The sequence below is a fragment of the Arabidopsis lyrata genome, assembly GCF_000004255.2.
Source record: "Arabidopsis lyrata subsp. lyrata unplaced genomic scaffold ARALYscaffold_3, whole genome shotgun sequence".
Classification (NCBI taxonomy): domain Eukaryota; kingdom Viridiplantae; phylum Streptophyta; class Magnoliopsida; order Brassicales; family Brassicaceae; genus Arabidopsis; species Arabidopsis lyrata.
Window position 1 is genome coordinate 7,406,001 of NW_003302553.1, and position 19,465 is coordinate 7,425,465.

General features: G+C 35.7%; 4 protein-coding genes across 6 annotated transcripts; 1 reads left to right on the forward strand and 3 right to left on the reverse strand.

Annotated features, from left to right (window-relative positions):
• The first annotated feature begins 153 nt into the window (after positions 1 to 153).
• On the forward strand, positions 154 to 11,177 carry LOC9321272 (kinesin-like protein KIN-12C). 3 transcript variants are annotated; one of them, XM_021033422.1, is made up of 34 exons: positions 154 to 1,185; positions 1,272 to 1,427; positions 1,547 to 1,630; positions 1,720 to 1,839; positions 1,916 to 2,029; positions 2,132 to 2,224; positions 2,305 to 2,465; positions 2,543 to 2,617; positions 2,979 to 3,066; positions 3,147 to 3,205; positions 3,283 to 3,346; positions 3,428 to 3,493; positions 3,592 to 3,753; positions 3,823 to 3,927; positions 4,054 to 4,289; positions 4,367 to 4,436; positions 4,508 to 4,552; positions 4,653 to 4,711; positions 5,063 to 5,129; positions 5,210 to 5,266; positions 5,377 to 6,742; positions 6,873 to 6,949; positions 7,049 to 8,350; positions 8,440 to 8,547; positions 8,639 to 8,802; positions 8,892 to 8,964; positions 9,078 to 9,152; positions 9,433 to 9,672; positions 9,791 to 9,889; positions 9,977 to 10,051; positions 10,136 to 10,194; positions 10,286 to 10,397; positions 10,497 to 10,592; positions 10,682 to 11,177. In XM_021033422.1, the coding sequence occupies exons 1-34, from the start codon at positions 676 to 678 to the stop codon at positions 10,847 to 10,849; spliced, it is 6,405 nt and encodes a 2,134-aa protein (XP_020889081.1). In that variant the 5' UTR covers positions 154 to 675; the 3' UTR covers positions 10,850 to 11,177. The 3 variants fall into 3 exon arrangements, with proteins under 3 accessions (XP_020889081.1, XP_020889083.1, XP_020889082.1); XM_021033424.1 differs by having other exon boundaries at positions 7,082 to 8,350; XM_021033423.1 differs by having other exon boundaries at positions 3,592 to 3,729.
• Positions 11,178 to 15,004: 3,827 nt separating this feature from the next.
• Positions 15,005 to 16,940, reverse strand: LOC9321273 (methyltransferase-like protein 13). The gene is made up of 9 exons (XM_002885161.2): positions 16,704 to 16,940; positions 16,499 to 16,612; positions 16,275 to 16,343; positions 16,147 to 16,166; positions 16,010 to 16,062; positions 15,864 to 15,894; positions 15,706 to 15,784; positions 15,422 to 15,561; positions 15,005 to 15,230 (listed from the first exon to the last, which is right to left on the reverse strand). Exons 1-9 carry the CDS (start codon positions 16,879 to 16,881, stop codon positions 15,195 to 15,197), a joined length of 720 nt encoding a protein of 239 aa, XP_002885207.1. The 5' UTR covers positions 16,882 to 16,940; the 3' UTR covers positions 15,005 to 15,194.
• Positions 16,941 to 17,013: 73 nt separating this feature from the next.
• On the reverse strand, positions 17,014 to 18,103 carry LOC9321274 (pentatricopeptide repeat-containing protein At3g22470, mitochondrial). Its single transcript, XM_002885162.2, has one exon. The coding sequence runs from the start codon at positions 18,041 to 18,043 to the stop codon at positions 17,189 to 17,191; it is 855 nt and encodes a 284-aa protein (XP_002885208.2). The 5' UTR covers positions 18,044 to 18,103; the 3' UTR covers positions 17,014 to 17,188.
• On the reverse strand, positions 18,070 to 19,072 carry LOC110229888 (pentatricopeptide repeat-containing protein At1g64580-like). Its single transcript, XM_021030996.1, has 2 exons — positions 18,181 to 19,072; positions 18,070 to 18,083 (listed from the first exon to the last, which is right to left on the reverse strand). The coding sequence occupies exons 1-2, from the start codon at positions 19,070 to 19,072 to the stop codon at positions 18,070 to 18,072; spliced, it is 906 nt and encodes a 301-aa protein (XP_020886655.1).
• Between the last annotated feature and the right edge of the window lie 393 nt (positions 19,073 to 19,465).

Genomic DNA, 19,465 nt, shown 5'->3' on the forward strand with positions numbered 1-19,465 from the left:
TGGACTATTTTATCAATTAAATTCAAAATTTCCTTTAGTAAACCAACGAATTTCGAACATTACACTTTTACACCTCTTGGATAAAGAGATGGAAGACATTTATTACAGTTGATGATATTATCGCACCACCACTTTTTGTTTTGTAGGTGGGGCCGTTAATCTCCATTAATTTCATTGTAAACCACTGTGTTTATGAAAAAAATTAAAACTACACTAATTAAAGCGTAATAATATTGCAAAATAAAAATTGGACATAAGTAGCATCCTAGAAGAAATGTAGCTATAAAATGAGAATTTCGAAAGATATATTTGGAAAAGTTAATCTAAAACCAAATTAATGACTGACAGAGGGACAGTAAGTTTACATTTATTTAATAAAACACCAAATTTGAAAACCGAGATAATTAAAGGGTCTATTTGTATAATCGAAGAAGTAGAAGGGTTAATCGAAGAAAACTAATAAACTTGCTAATTTTGAATATCAACTTCCCCCCAATTCAAATCTGAGCTTCAAGGCCAACTACAACAGCTCTCGAAACTTCAAAAGCTCTGGGCTTCTGGTTCTGGGCAAGTTTCTTATTGTTCCAGTATGAGCAAACTAAGCGTTTGAATTCGAATCGCCTTCTTATTCTCCCCGCTTGCTGAAAGAGAGCACAAGCTAGTACTCGATCTACCATGTCCCGAAACGTTCCGAGAATCGAGATGCCGGAATCAGAAGAAAACGAGTTCGCGAGCTTGTCTTTGTTTTCGCCTTCAAGAGCTCCTCTGAATTCGATACCGGATCCAAGTCAAATTCAGAAGGCGAATCATCTACCCGATTTCGATTTGGTTCAGAAATTGGAAGGTACAAGAGCGCAGCATCAACGAACACTGGGTCCGGAGAAGAGACTCGAAGTTTTGGAAGGTAGAGCTGGAAATTCGAGTGATTCGAACCCTAAGATTGTTAATCGTAATGGAAAATCTCGGTCGGAGCCAAACTCTGCGCAGAGTACGCCCACTAGGAACGGTGCTAGGGTTTCTCTTGGAGGGGGTTGTGCTACCGGCGCAAGAGTTGTTCAGTCTTTCGGTGGAAGAGGAAGGATTCCAAGGGGGATTTCTATGGCGGAGTCTGTTAGCTTTGCGGAAACAACTCCACATTTTGAGCTCAATGAAGATCATTCGTTTTGGAAAGAGCACAATGTCCAGGTTGGTTGGTGCACTGTTTAGGAGATTCTTGATAAATTCGTTTTTTTAGAAACTTTCTAATTTAGGCCTCCTTCTATATGGTATAGGTTTTGATAAGGCTGCGGCCATTAAGTACAATGGAAAGGGCTAGTCAAGGACATGGTAGGTGTTTAAAACAGGAGAGTCCACAAACATTGGTCTGGTTAGGCCATCCAGAGACCAGATTCACCTTTGACCATGTTGCCAGTGAGACAATATCTCAGGTAAGCTTCATTTCAAATTCATGTAGAAGGTGAAAATAAGCTATTTTCAGAGGCTTTTTGTATGTGATGTGGTTACCTATAAATATAATGTTCCGGATGCATGTTCTGTTGATTTTCAGGAAAAGTTATTTCACGTTGCTGGACTCCCCATGGTGGAGAATTGCTTGTCTGGTTACAATAGTTGTGTGTTTGCCTATGGTCAGGTGAGATCATAAATGATTATATGTTTCATGTTTCGCTTATTAGAATTTCCATGGTGCAAAATCAAGAAACTTACCTTCCTCTCATATAGACTGGTAGTGGCAAGACTTATACTATGATGGGAGAGATATCTGAGGCAGAGGGAAGCCTCGGTGAAGACTGCGGAGTTACTGCTCGTATTTTTGAGTATCTATTCTCAAGAATTAAATTGGTAGTTGCCTAACTTCCTCTCGAAGAATCACTTCAAGCCAATATATTTCATTACTGAAAGAGGTCTTTGATAACAGGAAGAAGAGGGAAGGCGAGATGAAAAACTGAAATTCAGTTGCAAATGTTCTTTTCTTGAGATATATAACGAACAGATAACTGACCTCTTGGAACCATCATCAACCAATTTGCAAGTAATTAAATTTTTTTCATCCATCACTTGGTTATTATTTATCAGTCTGGTGCTTTTTTTTTTTGTTTTGAGATTGGTCATAACCTTAAATTCCATATTTTAGCTCAGAGAAGACTTGGGAAAAGGAGTATATGTTGAAAATCTTGTAGAGCACAATGTGAGAACTGTTAATGATGTTCTAAAGCTTCTACTACAGGCAAGACTTCCATACCCAAACATTCTGTTAAGAGTTTAAGTGTTCAAGTTTTTAACTTGATATGTATTCCTTTTGCTCAGGGAGCAACTAACCGGAAGATTGCTGCAACCCGTATGAACAGTGAAAGCAGCAGATCCCACAGCGTTTTCACATGTACAATCGAGAGCCTCTGGGAGACAGATTCTCTAACTCGTTCAAGATTTGCCAGACTAAACTTGGTCGATTTGGCTGGTTCTGAAAGGTAGCTTGTATGTCTTAGTCTTACTGTGTTTACTTTTGCATCTTTGACTGCTGAAATCATTTTTGATACATATACAGGCAGAAAAGCTCAGGTGCGGAAGGGGATCGCCTAAAAGAAGCAGCAAACATTAACAAATCCTTATCCACTTTGGGGTAATCCTAACAGAAACCTGTTTACGTGTCAGTTTGTCTGCCCTCTGCTTTTTATTATCATGAACTGTTTTCTGTTGTATATTGCCAAGCGTCTCAATTCTCAGGTCAAAATAATATGCGTACTTTGATGGAGAAAATTTGTGAAGAAACTGAAAATATGCAAAGCATGAAAGGATGACGATAGTTTAATAGCTTTGAGGTCTTTAACAACTTAAAAATGATCATGAAGTTTCAGATTAATAATCTTATGACAAGATAAGATGCTAAAAATTTGTTATACCTTTTACTATGCTCTAGTTTTACATTCTTGGAACAAAATCTTTGTACCTACTAACTCTTATCCATTCATCTGTCACTTCAGCTTAGTGATAATGTCTCTGGTGGATTTGGCACATGGGAAACATAGACATGTTCCCTATAGAGATTCTCGACTTACCTTTTTACTGCAGGTATGACTGTTAGAGCACTTAAACCTTCATTTATTTTTCCGTTGCAGTTGCATAGGGACTAACTTCAGATATGGTTTCAGGATTCTCTAGGGGGTAACTCCAAAACAATGATAATAGCTAATGTCAGCCCATCTCTTTGGTTTGTACCAATAGCCATTCTTGTTTAATGGGCATACCTTCTCTTGCGTATTTCTGATTGTTATTGTCTTATTCCAGCTCTACAAACGAAACCCTCAGCACCCTGAAGTTCGCGCAACGGGCAAAACTAATCCAGAATAATGTAGTTGTAATTCTTCGTTGATTACGAGCTCTTCTATGAAAGTTTGACCTGATGTAAGTTTGCTTCACTTTGATTTTCCAGGCTAAAGTCAATGAAGATGCCTCTGGGGATGTTACAGCACTCCAACAGGAAATAAGAAACTTAAAGGTATTGACTATTGACAAATTGCATCAAACAGCAAATTTTCCTCGTTTTATGCGTAGTCATGTGAGGTGATATCAAAACCTTTTCATTTATCCAAACAGGTCCAACTGTCTTCTCTTTTGAAGAACCATGACTCTTGTGGGGCTCTTTCAGACTGCGTATCTTCTCATGAAGAATCCAGATACTCTGGCACATGTAAAGTAGCAGGCGAAACAAGACAAGACAAATGTCACTGTCAGGTGCACAATTCACTGAGAATGAAGGTATTTTGCAACATATTTGTGGATATCTTGCAACTATAATATTGAATTGGCTTAATAACTGTATAACAGGTGAAAAATATGAAAGATAATTTGATTGGTGCTCTCAGAAGGGAAAAGATTGCTGAAACTGCCCTTCAGAAGTCCGAGGCTGAGATTGAGCGTATAGACTGCTTGGTTAGTTTGTTACAAGGACAGTTCAATTTCGTATTTTGAAAGGAGATATCCTTGACAGAGACATCTCATGATGCAAACGAAATAGGTTACATTTTAGTCATCTTATATATTGACCTTTTACTACAGGTTAGAGACATGGAAGAAGATGCCAAGCGCATTAAAATAATGCTTAATCTTAGGGAGGAGAAAGTTGGAGAGATGGAATTCTGTACGCCTGGTCCATTGATGACAAAAGAGTGTCTCATTGAAGAAAATAAAACTCTAAAAGGAGAGATCAAGCTTCTTCGCGACAGCATTGACAAGAATCCAGAGTTGACACGTTCGGCCTTGGAGAACACCAAGCTCTGGGAGCAGCTACAACGGTAAATCACCTATTAAATGTTTTGGAAGAGTATTTTATTGTTAACGACTTATACTCTGATCTTAAATTTCTTTTCAGATATCAGAACTTTTATGAGCATGGGGAACGAGAGGCATTGGTTGCTGAGGTGACAAGACTACGTGACCAGGTTTGCGAATGCCTTTACCAAATGGACTTTCAGCCTATAATCCAAGCTGAACTTTTTCACTTGTCATGCAGCTTCTTGATGTTCTTGAAGCAAAAGATGAGTCCTTTCCTAAACACGTAATGAAGATTTGGGGAAAATATGCTATTTATTTATTTTTAATTTTCTTGGAAACTGTTGTTGCTGGTTTCTTATGCGTGAACTTTGATAACACTGTAGGAGAACGAAATGGAAAAGGAATTCGAAGACTGCAGAAACATGAACTCTAGTTTGATCAGGTAATATACAAAATTATATGAACTTCAATTATCTTTTGTGAAGGTTTGCTATCGCATGAAAATCATTTACCCTGTTGCATTTTTCTATTTTGTTGTGGAATGAAATAACTTTTGAGTTCTCTGCTGCATAATTATCTACAACTATCATCCTATTCTCGGAGTGTTTCAACATACGTCCATAACCCTGTTGTACAACAATTCTGCTATGGCTTGTGTTTGTTAATACTATAACCTTGAACCTGAAACTCTTTCATTATTCTCATTGAACCTAATATGCTTAATTTGACTAAATTGGAAAAGAAGCCAGCTTTGGTACTGTCTCTTATGTTTTGGTGTTGCTTTTCAACGCAGAGAACTAGATGAAATACAAGCAGGACTTGGAAGACACTTGAATTTCGATCAAATACAATCCAACTTTGTAAGAATTCAGAGTGACAGAGGAATGATTGTTATAAATTTTTCTTTGCTGGTTGTTTATCTTTGTTGTACCTTTTGCAGGATGCATCTTCCACCAGTGGAGCTGAGCAGGTTAATCAAGCACATACACGTTTAATGGTTTGTTGATTCAATATTTGTATCATAATAATCTGGTCTTAAAATTGCTTTATAGGGAAACTGTGTATATAGGGAAACTCGTTTAACGCCCTTTCTTTCCATTGAAACAGGCAGAAACAATGCCAACTATAAGTGAAACCCAAGAGGAGGTGGCTATTTCAGAGAGTAAAAACTGCAGCAACATTGGTAATTCTGATGGCAACAGGGTCAGGCTTATAAATGAACTGCAGGATGTACTAGAGGAGAATGATGGATCCATGAATATGCTAACCAAAAGAAGCCGTATGGAAAAAGAAGTCATTCCTAGGATAGAAGGTTATGACACGGAATTAAGTGGCATGGTCAATAATAGAGATGCACTAGTGAAGACTGATGAGGGGATAGACCGGTCAATCCTGCAGTTCAAGTTAGGGAAACTAATGAAGGACCTTGAGGAGGCCAGAACACTTAATTGTCAATATGAAAAGGAGCATATGTCGCAGTTATCTCAACAGGAAGACATTGAAGTAGTCCGTGAGCAAGTTGAGACAGAAACTGCCAGAACCATTCTTGAGTTGCAGGAGGAGGTGATTGCTCTCCAGTCTGATTTTCAAAGAAGAATCTGTAACTTGACCGAGGAAAATCAATCGATGAAAAATACTATTACTGCTAGAGAGGCAGAAATAAGAGCACTTAACCAAGACTGGGAAAAGGGTACCTTAGAACTGACAAATTTCATCGTCGATGGGTCTAAATCCATCAAAAATGCCTCTACACAGATTGAAAGTATAATCTGTTCATTTCCACAAGTGAATGCGTGGATAGGTGATTATGTTGAGAAGGCTGCAAAAAATTGTATAAAAAAGGAAGAAACAATTTTGCTTCTACAGAAAAGCTTGGAAGATGCACGGATATTAGTAGCAGAGATGAATTTGAAGCTTAATTCCTTAAAGGGCGCAACAATTGCTCTCAACGAATTTCAACTGGGTGGCAATGCTGCAACCACTGAAGAGGCTTTCAACTTGAATAATGATGTAGACAGGATGAGCAATGAGGTAGACACGCTTGAGAGTGACTTAAAAGCAAAGCGGTATTCTATTCTGAAAACAGAACGACATGCTGAAGCTGCTTTTGCTGTGAAAAAATGGCTTGCTGATTCTAGAAAGCAACACCAAATGCTGGAAAAAGTACAAGATCAATCAGTTAAAGAATTTGGTACATTAAGTTCAATCTCTGCTTCTCCTAGTGCGGAAGGGAATGCTGATATTAGTTTGTTAAGGGATGGATATCTAAGTGACGCAATATATCCAAAGGGTGATGAGCTTTCAACATCAAGCTCTGAGTTTTCAAACAGTAGATGGCAACATGATTGTGTACTCAACGTAAAATGTCAAGGAGTTTCAAGTTCTGAATCTGACGCTCAAGAAAGTAATAACAAGACTACATCAGCAGCTTTGATTGCTAAGAATGGGTCTGCACATTGTGTTTACTGTGGAGGTATACTTTTGTTTGTTTTCTCTTATTCACCATTCTAAATTTAAGATCTGAAATGAGTAATATTGAAAGACTAAACCACCAGTTTTATTTTATATGTAAAGAAAGAAGCTTAAAATTTTGTTTTATGCAGAGGGGAGGCAGTCAGTAGAAAAGCCATTGACTATTATGATGGGGAGAGCAGAAACAGAATACAAATGCAGTGATCCGGTAAGCTTTTATTAGCATCGTTTCATTTTGTGAAGATATATAAAGAAATTGGTTACATTGTCAATGACAAAGTAAACCACTGAACTTATATCTCTGCAGCTTTCTTCTGAGGTATATATGGGTCTTATGCAGAGAATGGATCCTGTTAAAAGTTTCTTCGATCGATTTGAAGAAGTCAATGCTACCATGAAAGAAGCTGATCTCACAATATGTGAATTAGTAAAGGCCAATGAGAAATCAAATAATGTTACTGAAATGTGGCTTCAAACCCATGAAGAGCTAATGGTTAAGGAAAAGTATCTGATGGATGATCTTGAACAGGTCAAGTCTACACTATCTGCATGTGAAGAAGAAAATCAAATCTTGCTAAATCAAACACACTCCACTCTGGCTGACATGGAAAATTCAGTTTCTTTGCTTGAAGAATATATACAGGAAATGAAAAGAGGAGTAGAAGAAACATTAGAGGCATTGTTTTCCCATGTCCTCTTAGCTGGAAAAGAGCTTCTCCAATTGATTTCCAACTCAAGACCATCACTTGAACAGATTGTATCTGAAACCATGGAGAGAGAGTTCACCATGTATGCAACATACCAATGCCACATTGGGAAACTGATCGATCAAATTTTGGATCAGAGAAAACAGGTTATCACTCCCCACCTTTCAGGCCAACAGTCAGTGAAAATTAATGCCATTGGGTATAATGCCGAAGATGAAGTCACTGGAAAGCAAAACACAGCAGAGATCGTCACAGGTTTAGAAAATGATGAAGTTGTTCAGTCACATGAAAGCCTATTATATGAGAACTTGTATCTGAAAAAGGAGATTGAGAGAAAAGATGCTTTGTTTGAAGGCTTGCTTTTTGATTTTAGGCTACTTCAGGAATCAGCATCAAATAAAAGAGATATCAAGAATGAAATGGATGAGCTGTTTGACGCACTATGCAAAGTACAGCTAGAGCTGGAGCTGAAAGCAAGTCAAGTTCATGATCTTTTTGTTCATAATGAGAATCTTGAAAATTGCTCCATTGACTTAAAAACGGCTTTGTTCACGTCACAGTCAGATCTAGAGCAGGCTAAAGAGAGGATACAAATTCTTGTGGAGCAGAATGATGAGTTAAGGGTCCTTGTTAGTGATCTATGTACGGAAAAGCTTGCAGCTGAGGAGGGATTGGACGAACAAAAAGATCTTGTCAAAAGGTTGGAAAAAGAAATCCTTCACTTGACTACTACATCAGAGAAGCAATTGCTTTCTGCGGTCAAGTCCATTGAAGAAAATTTGAAAAAGACCAGCGATGAGAAAGATCAGCTTGTTGACGAAATATGTTCGTTGAATAATAAGCTTGAGTTGGCCTATGCTATAGCTGATGAAAAAGAAGCAATTGCCGTAGAGGCTCGTCAGGTATGTAATTGGAGCCTTTTGTTGGATGATCATTTGATCCTTGGCAATATTGAAGGGGTTGACAAGAATCTAAACTTGTTCTCATGTAGGAATCTGAAGCAAGTAAAATATATGCTGAACAAAAGGAAGAGGAGGTCAAGATTCTAGAAATTTCTGTTGAGGAACTTGAGCGTACGATAAATATATTAGAAAGACGGGTTAGTTTGCTCTGTTTTTCATTCTCTGTATCTGATAGGTATTGCATGAAACTCTTATACTTACTAATATGTGAGCTATTTTGGCTTCCAGGTGTATGATATGGATGAGGAAGTTAAAAGGCATCGTACCACCCAAGATTCGTTAGAGACAGAGCTGCAAGCTCTCAGACAGAGATTGTTTAGATTTGAAAACTTCACTGGCACTGTGGTCACAACCAATGAAAGCACAGAGGAATATAAGAGTCACATATCCAGGTGCCAACCTAATCCTACTCAAAATATTAGTTTCTCTTGCATATCTTTCCTGGTGAAGACTGAATTTGGTAAAAATAAATGTAAAATAGGTCGACAGGGCTGCAAGGTGCGCATAGTCAAATACAAGTCCTCCAGAAGGAAGTAGCAGAACAAACCAAAGAGGTGTTTTATATTATTAGAATGCTCGACTCAATATCTCCATGAAATTTCCTGATATTTGCGCGAATGATTATTGTTTTTTTCTTACCTCTACCTTTGTCTTTCTCCACTTACAGATTAAACAGCTAAAAGAGTACATCTCCGAAATCTTACTGCATTCTGAGGCCCAAGCATCTGCTTACCAAGAGAAGGTAAAAGATTTGTAGACTTTAGCAGTTCTCAGCTCTTATTTTGATTGTTGAATGATTTAGTTCCAACGTTTCCGTGCTACACATTTTGCTCATATTTGTGTATCTGTTGACGTTCTTGCTAAAAAAAACACTACGTCATAAAAAAATCAAGTCAAGAATTGCAATTATTTTCCATTTCTATTGTGATGATTTGATAACAATGGTGTATATTTCGATAAGCACCTGCAAGTGTTATTTTCCTTGAGTTGTAGTTCATATAGTTTGTTTCCAATCTCAACAGTATAAAACTCTGGAGGTCATGATACGAGACTTCAAACTAGAAGACTCAAGTTCGTCAGCTGCAGAGACCATATCACATAAAACTGAGAGAAGCTCAATAAGAAGTAGAGGTTCAAGTTCACCCTTTCGATGTATAGTTGGGTTGGTACAACAGATGAAACTGGAGAAGGATCAGGAATTGACCATGGCAAGGGTTCGTGTTGAAGAATTGGAGTCACTGCTAGCTGTTAAACAGAAAGAGGTTCAGCCTACCTTCATTAAATGAATGTGCTCACAGATCTTTAAATGAATGTGTTGTCAGCAGATTATTTTCAATTCACCGATTTAGAGACTCAGTGAATATTTTTGTGCTGGAACAGGTTTGCACATTGAGCACGAGGATAGCTGCAGCTGATAGCATGACTCATGATGTAATTCGGGATTTACTTGGTGTGAAAATGGATATAACCAGCTATGCTGTAAGTATATCAGAATATATGCCATCTTTAAAAGACTTCATAGGCACTTTTTCTGATTGTATTGGTCTCTTCGTTGGGCTATTTCAGGAGTTGATTGACCAGCACCAGGTCCAAAGATTGGTTGAAGAGACTCAGCAACACGCTGAAGAGATCCTGTCCAAGGTGATGCTATATACTTAGCCGCATCTGCTTACTTTACTTGGTCTTCAGTTTGTTATTGATACCAACTTTCTCTTTCAATATTAGGAGCACGAAATCATCAACCTGAAGAGACATATTGATTGTCTTGTTAAGGAAAGAGAGAGGTTAGTCCTATTCCACTTATACTAGAACTGTTCTATCACGAGCCAAAGTGCTTATTTTTCTCTTGGGATTTTCCGGCCTTTTGGTGGACAGTTGCATGTCAGAGTTGAACAAGAAAGATACAGATGTTCTTGCGACACAGATATCTTTGGACCAACTACAAGAGCGAGTTCAGTTGCTTTCTATGCAAAACGAAATGCTTAAGGTAATCAGGAGTTTCTTCTACCTATATTCTCACCACCAGTTCTATTTATCATATGTGTTTTCCTTAACTCACTGATTCTTTCTATCTTCCGTTTTGCAGAATGACAAGAGCAATTTGCTGAGGAAGTTAGCTGAACTTGATCGAACAGTCCACGATGCACGGGCCAGTAACCATCGTGCTTCACAGACAACAAAGGTATTGTATAGTATAACGGGCTGCCTTTGCATAATGGAGAAGAACTCAATGGTTGATTCTAAGATCCTGAATTTTGTTTTATCGAACAGGATACAGTGTCATTTAAACTTGCTGATACTGATTATACCAAGAGACTGGAAAACGCTCAGAAGCTTCTTTCCCATGCTAATAACGAATTGGCAAAGTATCGCAAAACGAGCAATAACCATCCATCTACAAGAACTCAAGGACAGAGCTCTGGTACAAGATATCGGTAAGAGTTTTTTTTTAAAGCTTCTCTTCTCCTGGGCTTGTTCTTGAGAGTATATATCGCACGAGTCAAACCTATGAAGCTAGTCAAGCAATCTGAACAAGGCAGAGTGTTTTATATGGCTTGATCGTCCATAAACAAGTCCCACTTTCCAGTAGCTTGATGGAATAACGTTCTTGGCATGTTTTTGGTTAACTTTTTGTGTGTGTTAAATTGGAATTGTTGTGTATAAGAATGCATATAACATGTTGCTGCAATTGGCCTGTTGTTGTATTTGTATGTTTATATTCTCCGAACATTTCTTATTGCTAATAAAATAATGGTTTTGTTCCTCATCTAATAACGGAGTAAACATGAATCCAAGATATGATCGGAACAAATGGCATAAAAAGATTACATATAAAACTCCACCCTTCTATATGAAAGTTACATTCTTTGTTTTATATGCTCTAACCGGATGGATCAATAAATTAAAGAAATGTTAAATAACAACCAAGTAGAGAACATAAAATAGTCAAAAATCATAATACTAATATATAGCCATTGCGAATTGGAAACACAAGGTACTCATTGGGTAATGACTTTTGTTTGGCATTGCAATCCTTAATGCGGTCACAACGAGCCCGATTATTAACATCATTTACGATTTCATTTGAAAATAACTAATTATTTATTTGGTTATAAAAACACATACGTGAAAACGAATTGAATTAGACTTAATTTTTTCTTATGTTTTGCTCAAAATTTTACTTTACTTTTATCAATTTATATTTTTAAAAGCTTAATCACATATCTTACGTAAACACAATCATGTTGATGAAATTGGTTGAAAATTAATTATCGTTCAAGAATTTTCATTATGAACCCGATCATTAACATTATCTTGAGGTCCAAGGTATTGAAAGAAATTTTTTTAAACAATAAATAAAAAATAACAAAAAAACCACACACACATATATATATATATATATATATATATATATATCAATAATGATGGGTAGACAACATTTTTCACCTTTTTACGAGCCTAATTGTTTTGTTTTTCTGTCCATCGCTGCTTCGGTCGCCCACATCAAATCCGTCCAATCCATAGATACTCCATATGAAGCCTTGTAGAAGTAATAGGATTGATAATGAAGGATGCATTAAAGCACAACTCTTTGTTCTAATCCCTCCAACCTGATAACTCAATAAATTAAACAAATTAATGTCAACTAAAAAAATATATATTTCTCAAAAGTAATAACAATTATTTCTCACCGCCGGTGCAATTGGATAAACCGCCTTCGCCATTGCAAACGGAAATATAATGACACTCATTATTGGGTAACGATCAGTGTGCATTGCAATCTTTAATCCGACCACGTGGATGATTGCACCTATGCAACTCGTTACAAGCCTTTGTTTTTTCCCTCCATCCCCGCTTCAATCGACCACATCACGGTGCATGTCAATGTTACGACGTATGGTGCATAGTTTTCTTCTTTTCCTAGTCCTATTATGTAGCTCCTTCATGGTCCTCCTACACGTACGTATATAATTTGATTATATATATATACAAAGGGAAATGAAATAAAACTCACACGTACATAGAAAGATTTATTGCTAAACTATTCTTGACTACAACTATTATAATTATTAAAAAATTAAGCAAAAACAAAGAAAATATATTGACAAAATATAAGCAAAATATAAGTTAATTATATATATATATATATATATATTAGATAAAAACAACATATTAAATCTATTTATTTTATATAAATAATTGGATGTTCATAACTTAACTAATTTGTAAAAAAAAAAAGATTTCCAAAACTTTCATAAATGAAAAAAGTTTTATAGCAAACTCTTTTATAAATGAAAAAGCTTAATCATATATCATTTTACAAAGGGTTTTGAGTTCAGCACACCAGTGTTAGAAACAAACTAGGGCCTTCTGTTCAGCACATCCGTGTTAGCAAAAACTTATTGTCAATTTGTTTTTCTTCATATTTTTTAAAAGCTTAATCATATATCTTACTTAATCATATATCTTCCTTAAACTCAATCATGTTGATGAAATTGGTTGAAAATTTTCAGTCATATGTAATATTCTTCTTAACCTTATGGCATGTCTCATTTCCAACTTATATCATAATACAAATTTCATTGATTTCATGTTTATGCCTTTATGATTCTTAAGTTAGCTGATTTTAAATATGTTACTAAAAGTTGGACACATGTTAGTTTTTTTACATGATCTCAAAGAAGTAAAATACAAAGTGATTTTATAATTCAAAGTATCCAACTCTAGCTAGTCAATAAGTTTTTTTTTTTTTTAAATCAATCCAATTTTAATATATAATTCCATTAAAATGTAATGAATTTCATTATCTTGGCAACCAATAGATATATTTCTTAACTTGTTAATTTGAATTTAACAATGAAGATATTTAACTATACATATTATATCTAAAAAATGTCTTTCTATGATATGAGATCTTAAAATAAATTCACAAATTGTGCTTTTATAAACAATCTAGTGTTGCACTATTGAACACGTATAAAAGTTTACTAAATTAATATAATACAAAGTGACTATATTATAAAGCATCCAGCTGTATTTAATAAAAAATTTGGGACATATATCTAAATTTAGTTTGTTATCATCTATCTAAAGATTTCGTGTTTCTTTAAGTTTTTTTTTTTTTTTTCACGGCTTCTTAAGTTTTGAATTTCCATTTTATAAATGATGATATTTAACTATAGTTCAAATCTTGATACCTTTATAAGTGGTTAGAAGAACAAAATATAGGCTATGATTGATTGGGCCGTAGGAGCTATCTACATCCTCAATTTTAATTACAGCCTTAAAAAGTTACCAATCATACTATACTTTAATTTTAGAACTTACAGCCCAAAAAAAGAAGTAAGGATGTAGAAACAATAATTCCTAAAACTCTCTTTTCTTTGCTGTAGGAAATGACAAATGACTGTATAAAATACAATTTTGGTTACCAATTTCTATTTTCCTTCATAGATTATAATGTGTATACATATAAAATTTATCTTTTCCATACATATTAAATAATTATATTTTTAACTATTGTATATTAGTTTAATACTTAACATATGGCTTATTTAAAATAAAGTTTCTATAATTTTTTTTACTAATACAAAGCATTTTTGTTTACATTAAAACAAAAATACTAAGAAAATGTTATTTATCAATCAATGTTTATATTTTTAAAAATCTTATATTTGTCAATAATTTTTTGTTTTTAAATGGATACAACACAAATTCTACAGCAACAAAAGTCAGTTATAGCCTAAGAGCATCTCCAATGGTTACCTTCAAATATATCTTCAAAATTGAAGGAAAAAATGAAGCAAAGTTTTTCCAATGGTTTCCTTCATTTTCTACTTCAAAAAGAATATTCTAAGTATATTCTATCTTTCTTTCATTATAAATTATTAAAAATGCCCTTTACTTTCTAAATTTATAAATTTTGCCCCATTTATTTATGGTTAACTAATAGTTCAACAAATTTTATCTATAGTAAACATTTGAGCAATATTTTAAGTATCTTAATAGATCCGAAAGCGTATTACCAAATTATTGAGTTGTTACTCTATGCTATGTTATGTTTATTTTATCATTAATATCGATATTAATTATGTATTTTAAGTTTTATATTGAATATTTTGTTGTTTTTCTATTTAATAGAAGTTATCATTGCATTTTAATTTGATTGGATAAAATAAAAAATGAAATTTATAAATTAATTGGATAAAATATAAATAAATAATTTGTTTGGTATAAAAGAAAAACTTCTTATAATTTAAAGGATCATTTTGTAAATAAAAAAGTTTATCTTCAAAATATGAAGATATGAATAGTATACCTTCAAATATGAAGATACACTATTGACTTCTTCAGTTTGAAGGTAAAAATGAAGCACTATTGGAGAAGATTTCTTTATTTTTATCTTTGAAATGAATGAAAAGGTGAAATTTGAAGCACTATTGGAGATGGTCTAACAGTCACCCACTATTTTCTTTTTCTCTTCTACTTTGTTTGTTCTAGAGAGTCTATATATATCTCACATGAGTCAAACCTATGAAGATAGTCCAGCAATCTCAACAAGATATTGTTATTGGTCTGTTGTTGTAATCGGTGTAAATAAAATCAACATTTTCCCATTGCTAATAATTTTATAGTTAAAGCTTTTGTTCCTCCTCTAATTAAGGAGTAAACATGAACTCAAGAAATTACTCGTCTTCCTTTTGTAGATAAATACACACAAAAATAAGACCTTAAAGGACTTGTATGTTCGGAGCAAGTGGCACAAAAAACGGTTCCCATGAGGTCATGCTGCGTCTGCATCCATCTTCAACGACTCATCCTGAGACAATTTTCATAAGAACAAAGACACAGGTGAAGTTCAGACCGAGTTTGAAGATGAGATCTTGCATGATCAATGTGGAAGAGTGTGGATTAATCATATGAAATAAGCCAGATGCAAATGGTTATCCAGAAACAGAAAAGACATTATCTTAGCTAAAAAGCTATAGAAAGCAGAATCAAACCACACACCTTAATGCAGACATAGATGTAATGGACATCAGGGCTTTTGCCTATCGCAGATTCCACTGAACTTCCCTCAGCATCTAGAGGAAGTGGTTTTGTCAGCTCCCATTTTGGGGTTTCTAACGGTTGATCAGTTAAACTTTTGTCTGCAAAAATGAGCAAAAGTCTTTGTTAGCAGAGAAAAAGGAACTTTTGTTTCAAACTTGTGTTGCGAACCAAAACCGTGTCCACAAACATTACAACATACTCCCAGAAAAGAATTAAACGATGGTTTCTGAGTTAAACCTAACCTATAACATGGAGTTTCGTTGTCCAAGAGCATGATTCTTTAAACAGGCGAAGACGGTAAATCGGAGCTCCATATGTAATCTGCAGAGAACCAACTAAATATCAATTTGCATTCAACAAACAGAGACGCATAAGAATAAAACCGATAAGAAAATTTTACCAGGATATAGACTCCTTTATCCTTGAGGACCCTATAGGTTTCATCAACTGCTTTCATTATAGGTGAAAGGATCAAGAAAGAAATAATAAAAGAATAAGAAAAAAAACAGAAACCATTCAACATTTCAGGCCATGTAATAGAAGTACCTCCAAACCTCTTCAAGCATTTGTGTTGAGTATTGCCTGGAATTGCTCCCACACTAATACATGCAAAAAGGATAAGACTTTTTGAGAAATCAGCATCTAGAGATAACATAAGTAAAGAGAAAGTAGACCTCACTCACCAAAATAGAGTCTAAGGTTCCTGAAAACACACACACACACACATACAAAAAGAAAATCCAAAATGTTATATACATGAAACACAATGCATCTAGACTAATAATGATATTCAAACATGTAGTAAGAACACCTTTATCGATAACAGCATCAAAAGAAGCATCTTCAAATGCCTTCATATCACGCACATCCATCTTCAAATCTGTTGTCTCACATTATCCAAAAATACACAAGTTCATGCTAAATCTAGTAATTTAACCGATTAAGGCAGACACAGATATGTCTCTCCCCAAATTGCAACATCAAGCAGAAGAATTAACAAATGTTTAGAAGAAAAAGAAAAAGAAAAAAACGTACATTTGAGCTGAGGACGATCAGAGTATTTCTTAATCATGGTATCAATCACCACTGATGATATATCAATATTGACTACATCTTCATATCCATCATCCACCATTCCTTCGCTAAACGCTGCATCAAAAAATCGAAACAATAAAATACCAAAACGGATCCAGAACAATACAAAACTATGAAACCAAAAGAGTTTTATTTTTCTATATACCTGAGTTTCCACAGCCAATGACGAGGGCTCGTTGATTACGGTGAGGAACATAGAGATTAATGAGAGGAGCTAAAGATGAATACTTCTGGTACCAATCAAACGGTTCAGATTCGTTCGTGTAACGCTCGTCCCAATACCATTTCTCACTGTAAGATTGCGTCGATGTCTCTGTAGCCATTAGCCTTCGTCTTCTCCGTCGTAATCAATCACACACACACACACACTCTGATCAAAACGAAGAAGGCGAAAAAAGAGAGAAGAGAAGAGAATCAAATCAGCTGCACGAGCGACCACGGTGGTCCAGACCCTCCACGTGGCGTGCGAGAATTACTTGTTAATTGCCGACCGGCTTTCCGGTTTTATTAAACCCGTATATATCAAAATAACCGGAAGACAAACAACTTTTTTTTTTTTGTTGGTTTCAAGAAAAAGAACAGCAGAGTAAAATTTTCAAGAAGTAAAACACACCAAAACCAATCAGAGGACTACATTCTTTGAGGACATACCACAACACTCTTCTGCAAATCCACCAGCATTGCCACTGCCTTTCTTAGCTCCTTCTTACTGCATAACTCGGGAAGAATATCGCGGAAAGTTATCGAACTAGAACGCACACCATTAGAAACCATCTCCTGGAAAATGTCTAAAGCGGTTTTAAAATCACCAACTTGACGAAACCCATGAATCAAAGTAGTGTAAGTAATTACATTAGCAACTATTCCTCTTCGATACATCTCGCAGAAAAGATCAATCCCATCATCAACCCTTCTTGCTTTACAGTAACCATTAATGAGTGTATTAAAAGTTGAGCAGCTCTTGTTATCCATGGAATCAAACACCTTTCTTGCCTCGGCTAGTTTGTTCTGCTTGCAGAGTCCATGGATCATTGAGTTATAGGTGATGGTATCGGGTACTATACCTCTACGGAGCATCTCTGCATATAATTTTTCAGCCCTCCCTAACGCGCTGAATCTAATCATCATATTGTAAGTTTTAACATCAGGTTGCAAACCACTGAGGAGCAGATTAGTGAATAGATTCCATGCTTCCTCCAACTTACCAGCCTTGCACATTCCATGGATGATGATGTTATAAACAGCAGTATCCATATCCATATTACTCTCCCGCATGACCTTAAACATTTTCAACGCCTTTTCTAGTTTCCCATTATCGCAGAGACCGCGCAGCAAAATGCCACGAGTTACGATATCAGGAAACACACCATGAGAAGTCATCTCACTGAAAAGGTCATGTGCGGCAGTAAGATCTCCAGTTCGACAGAACCCGTGAATAAGAGTGTTGTAAGTAACTGTATCAGCAACTAATCCTCTTCTTGACATCTCACGGAGAAGTTCCACTCCCTTCTCTACCCTCTTATCCCTACAACAACCGTATATGAGAGTATTGAAAGTGACTACGTTCGGAGAGCAGCCCTTGGTAGCCATCAGATGAAAAATGCGTTTTGCATCATCTAGACGATTGTGTTTGCAAAATCCATTGATCATTGAATTATATGTGATTGTATCAAACTCGATTTCATTATTTTCCATATCTCCCCTGAATATCGCCATTGCTTTCTCTATCTCGCCAGTATCACATAGAAAGCCTAACAAAATGTTGAAGGTAATGATATCACGAGGCACGCAAGACTCAGACATGTGTCTCATAACCTTTTGAGCGACATTAAATTTCCCAGCTTGACAAAAACCATGGATAAGACTGTTGTAAGTGAATGTGTCGCCACATATTCCTTCACGAGCCATCTCGCACAAGAGTTGAATCCCATCATGTACATTGTTAGACTTGCAAAATCCTTTTATGAGAGTATTATACGTCACCACATTTGGGAGGCAACCCTTTGTTACCATGAAGTTAAGCGTCTTTTTGGCTTCATCAAGGCGACTGTGCATACAAAGTCCATTGATGAGTGAATTGTAAATGCGGATATCTGGATCGATAGACCTACGGATCATCTCCTTGTAAAATTCTTTAGCCTCTAAAACATTGCCTTTTTTCACAGATGCATGGATCAATCCATTGAAAGTGATGAGATTAGGATGGATTTTCTTGGTGATCATATCGCAAAGTAAACCAGTGGCTTCACTCCGTCTTCCAGACTTACAAAGACGCCTAATCAGAGAGTTGTATGTAACAAGACTCGGTATGAACCCTTTGTTCTCCATTTGGTAGAATACTTGGAGAGCATCATTCACATATCTGCTTTTGCAAAGAGCCACAGTGACAGAGTTGTAGATTTCGATATCCGGTTTTGCATTCCTGTAATGGAGCAACGAGCTAAGAGGCTCATGATAATACCCAAGCTTAACAATCTTTCCAAGAAAAGATAAAGCAAGAGAGCATCTGGTCATTAGAATGTTGCAAGTATAGATACTATGTTACATCAAACTTGGCGGACAATCTACTGAAATAATCAAAAATGGAAGAGAAAGGACTGAACAAAAATCATCAACTGCTGCATCGACTTCATTCTAACTTTAATGAACTCTGGAGACTATTTCTGAGTTTCTCACCGTAATCATCACAATCTCAGTCTCCTCCAGCAACAGATTCCGAATAGATTAAACAAACGACAGAGGATTATGATTACATTTCCTCTGGAGATTCGGATGAACAAAATCTCTTGATAGTCGATCTCATCATTTATAGTTGAATCGCCGTCAACTATTTGGATTCCTTCTTCAGTCTACCGTCAAGAGTTGTATAAGCCGGTAGATTGCTCTAAATCCTAAACCCTAAAGAAA

What these genes read in the sequence shown, in the direction of transcription:
- LOC9321272 (XM_021033422.1), top strand. Translation starts at nt 676, where the DNA reads ATGTCCCGAAACGTTCCGAGAATCGAGATGCCGGAATCAGAAGAAAAC. An exon ending in AATGTCAGCCCATCTCTTTG is followed by an intron (nt 3,206 to 3,282) that starts GTTTGTACCAAT and finishes GTCTTATTCCAG; the next exon opens with CTCTACAAACGAAACCCTCA. An exon ending in CTCTGGGAGCAGCTACAACG is followed by an intron (nt 4,290 to 4,366) that starts GTAAATCACCTA and finishes ATTTCTTTTCAG; the next exon opens with ATATCAGAACTTTTATGAGC.
- LOC9321273 (XM_002885161.2), bottom strand. Translation starts at nt 16,881, where the DNA reads ATGGCTACAGAGACATCGACGCAATCTTACAGTGAGAAATGGTATTGG. An exon ending in TGATCGTCCTCAGCTCAAAT is followed by an intron (nt 16,344 to 16,498) that starts GTACGTTTTTTT and finishes GTGAGACAACAG; the next exon opens with ATTTGAAGATGGATGTGCGT. An exon ending in AACGAAACTCCATGTTATAG is followed by an intron (nt 15,562 to 15,705) that starts GTTAGGTTTAAC and finishes TCATTTTTGCAG; the next exon opens with ACAAAAGTTTAACTGATCAA.
- LOC9321274 (XM_002885162.2), bottom strand. Translation starts at nt 18,043, where the DNA reads ATGTCAAGAAGAGGATTAGTTGCTGATACAGTTACTTACAACACTCTT.
- LOC110229888 (XM_021030996.1), bottom strand. Translation starts at nt 19,072, where the DNA reads ATGACCAGATGCTCTCTTGCTTTATCTTTTCTTGGAAAGATTGTTAAG.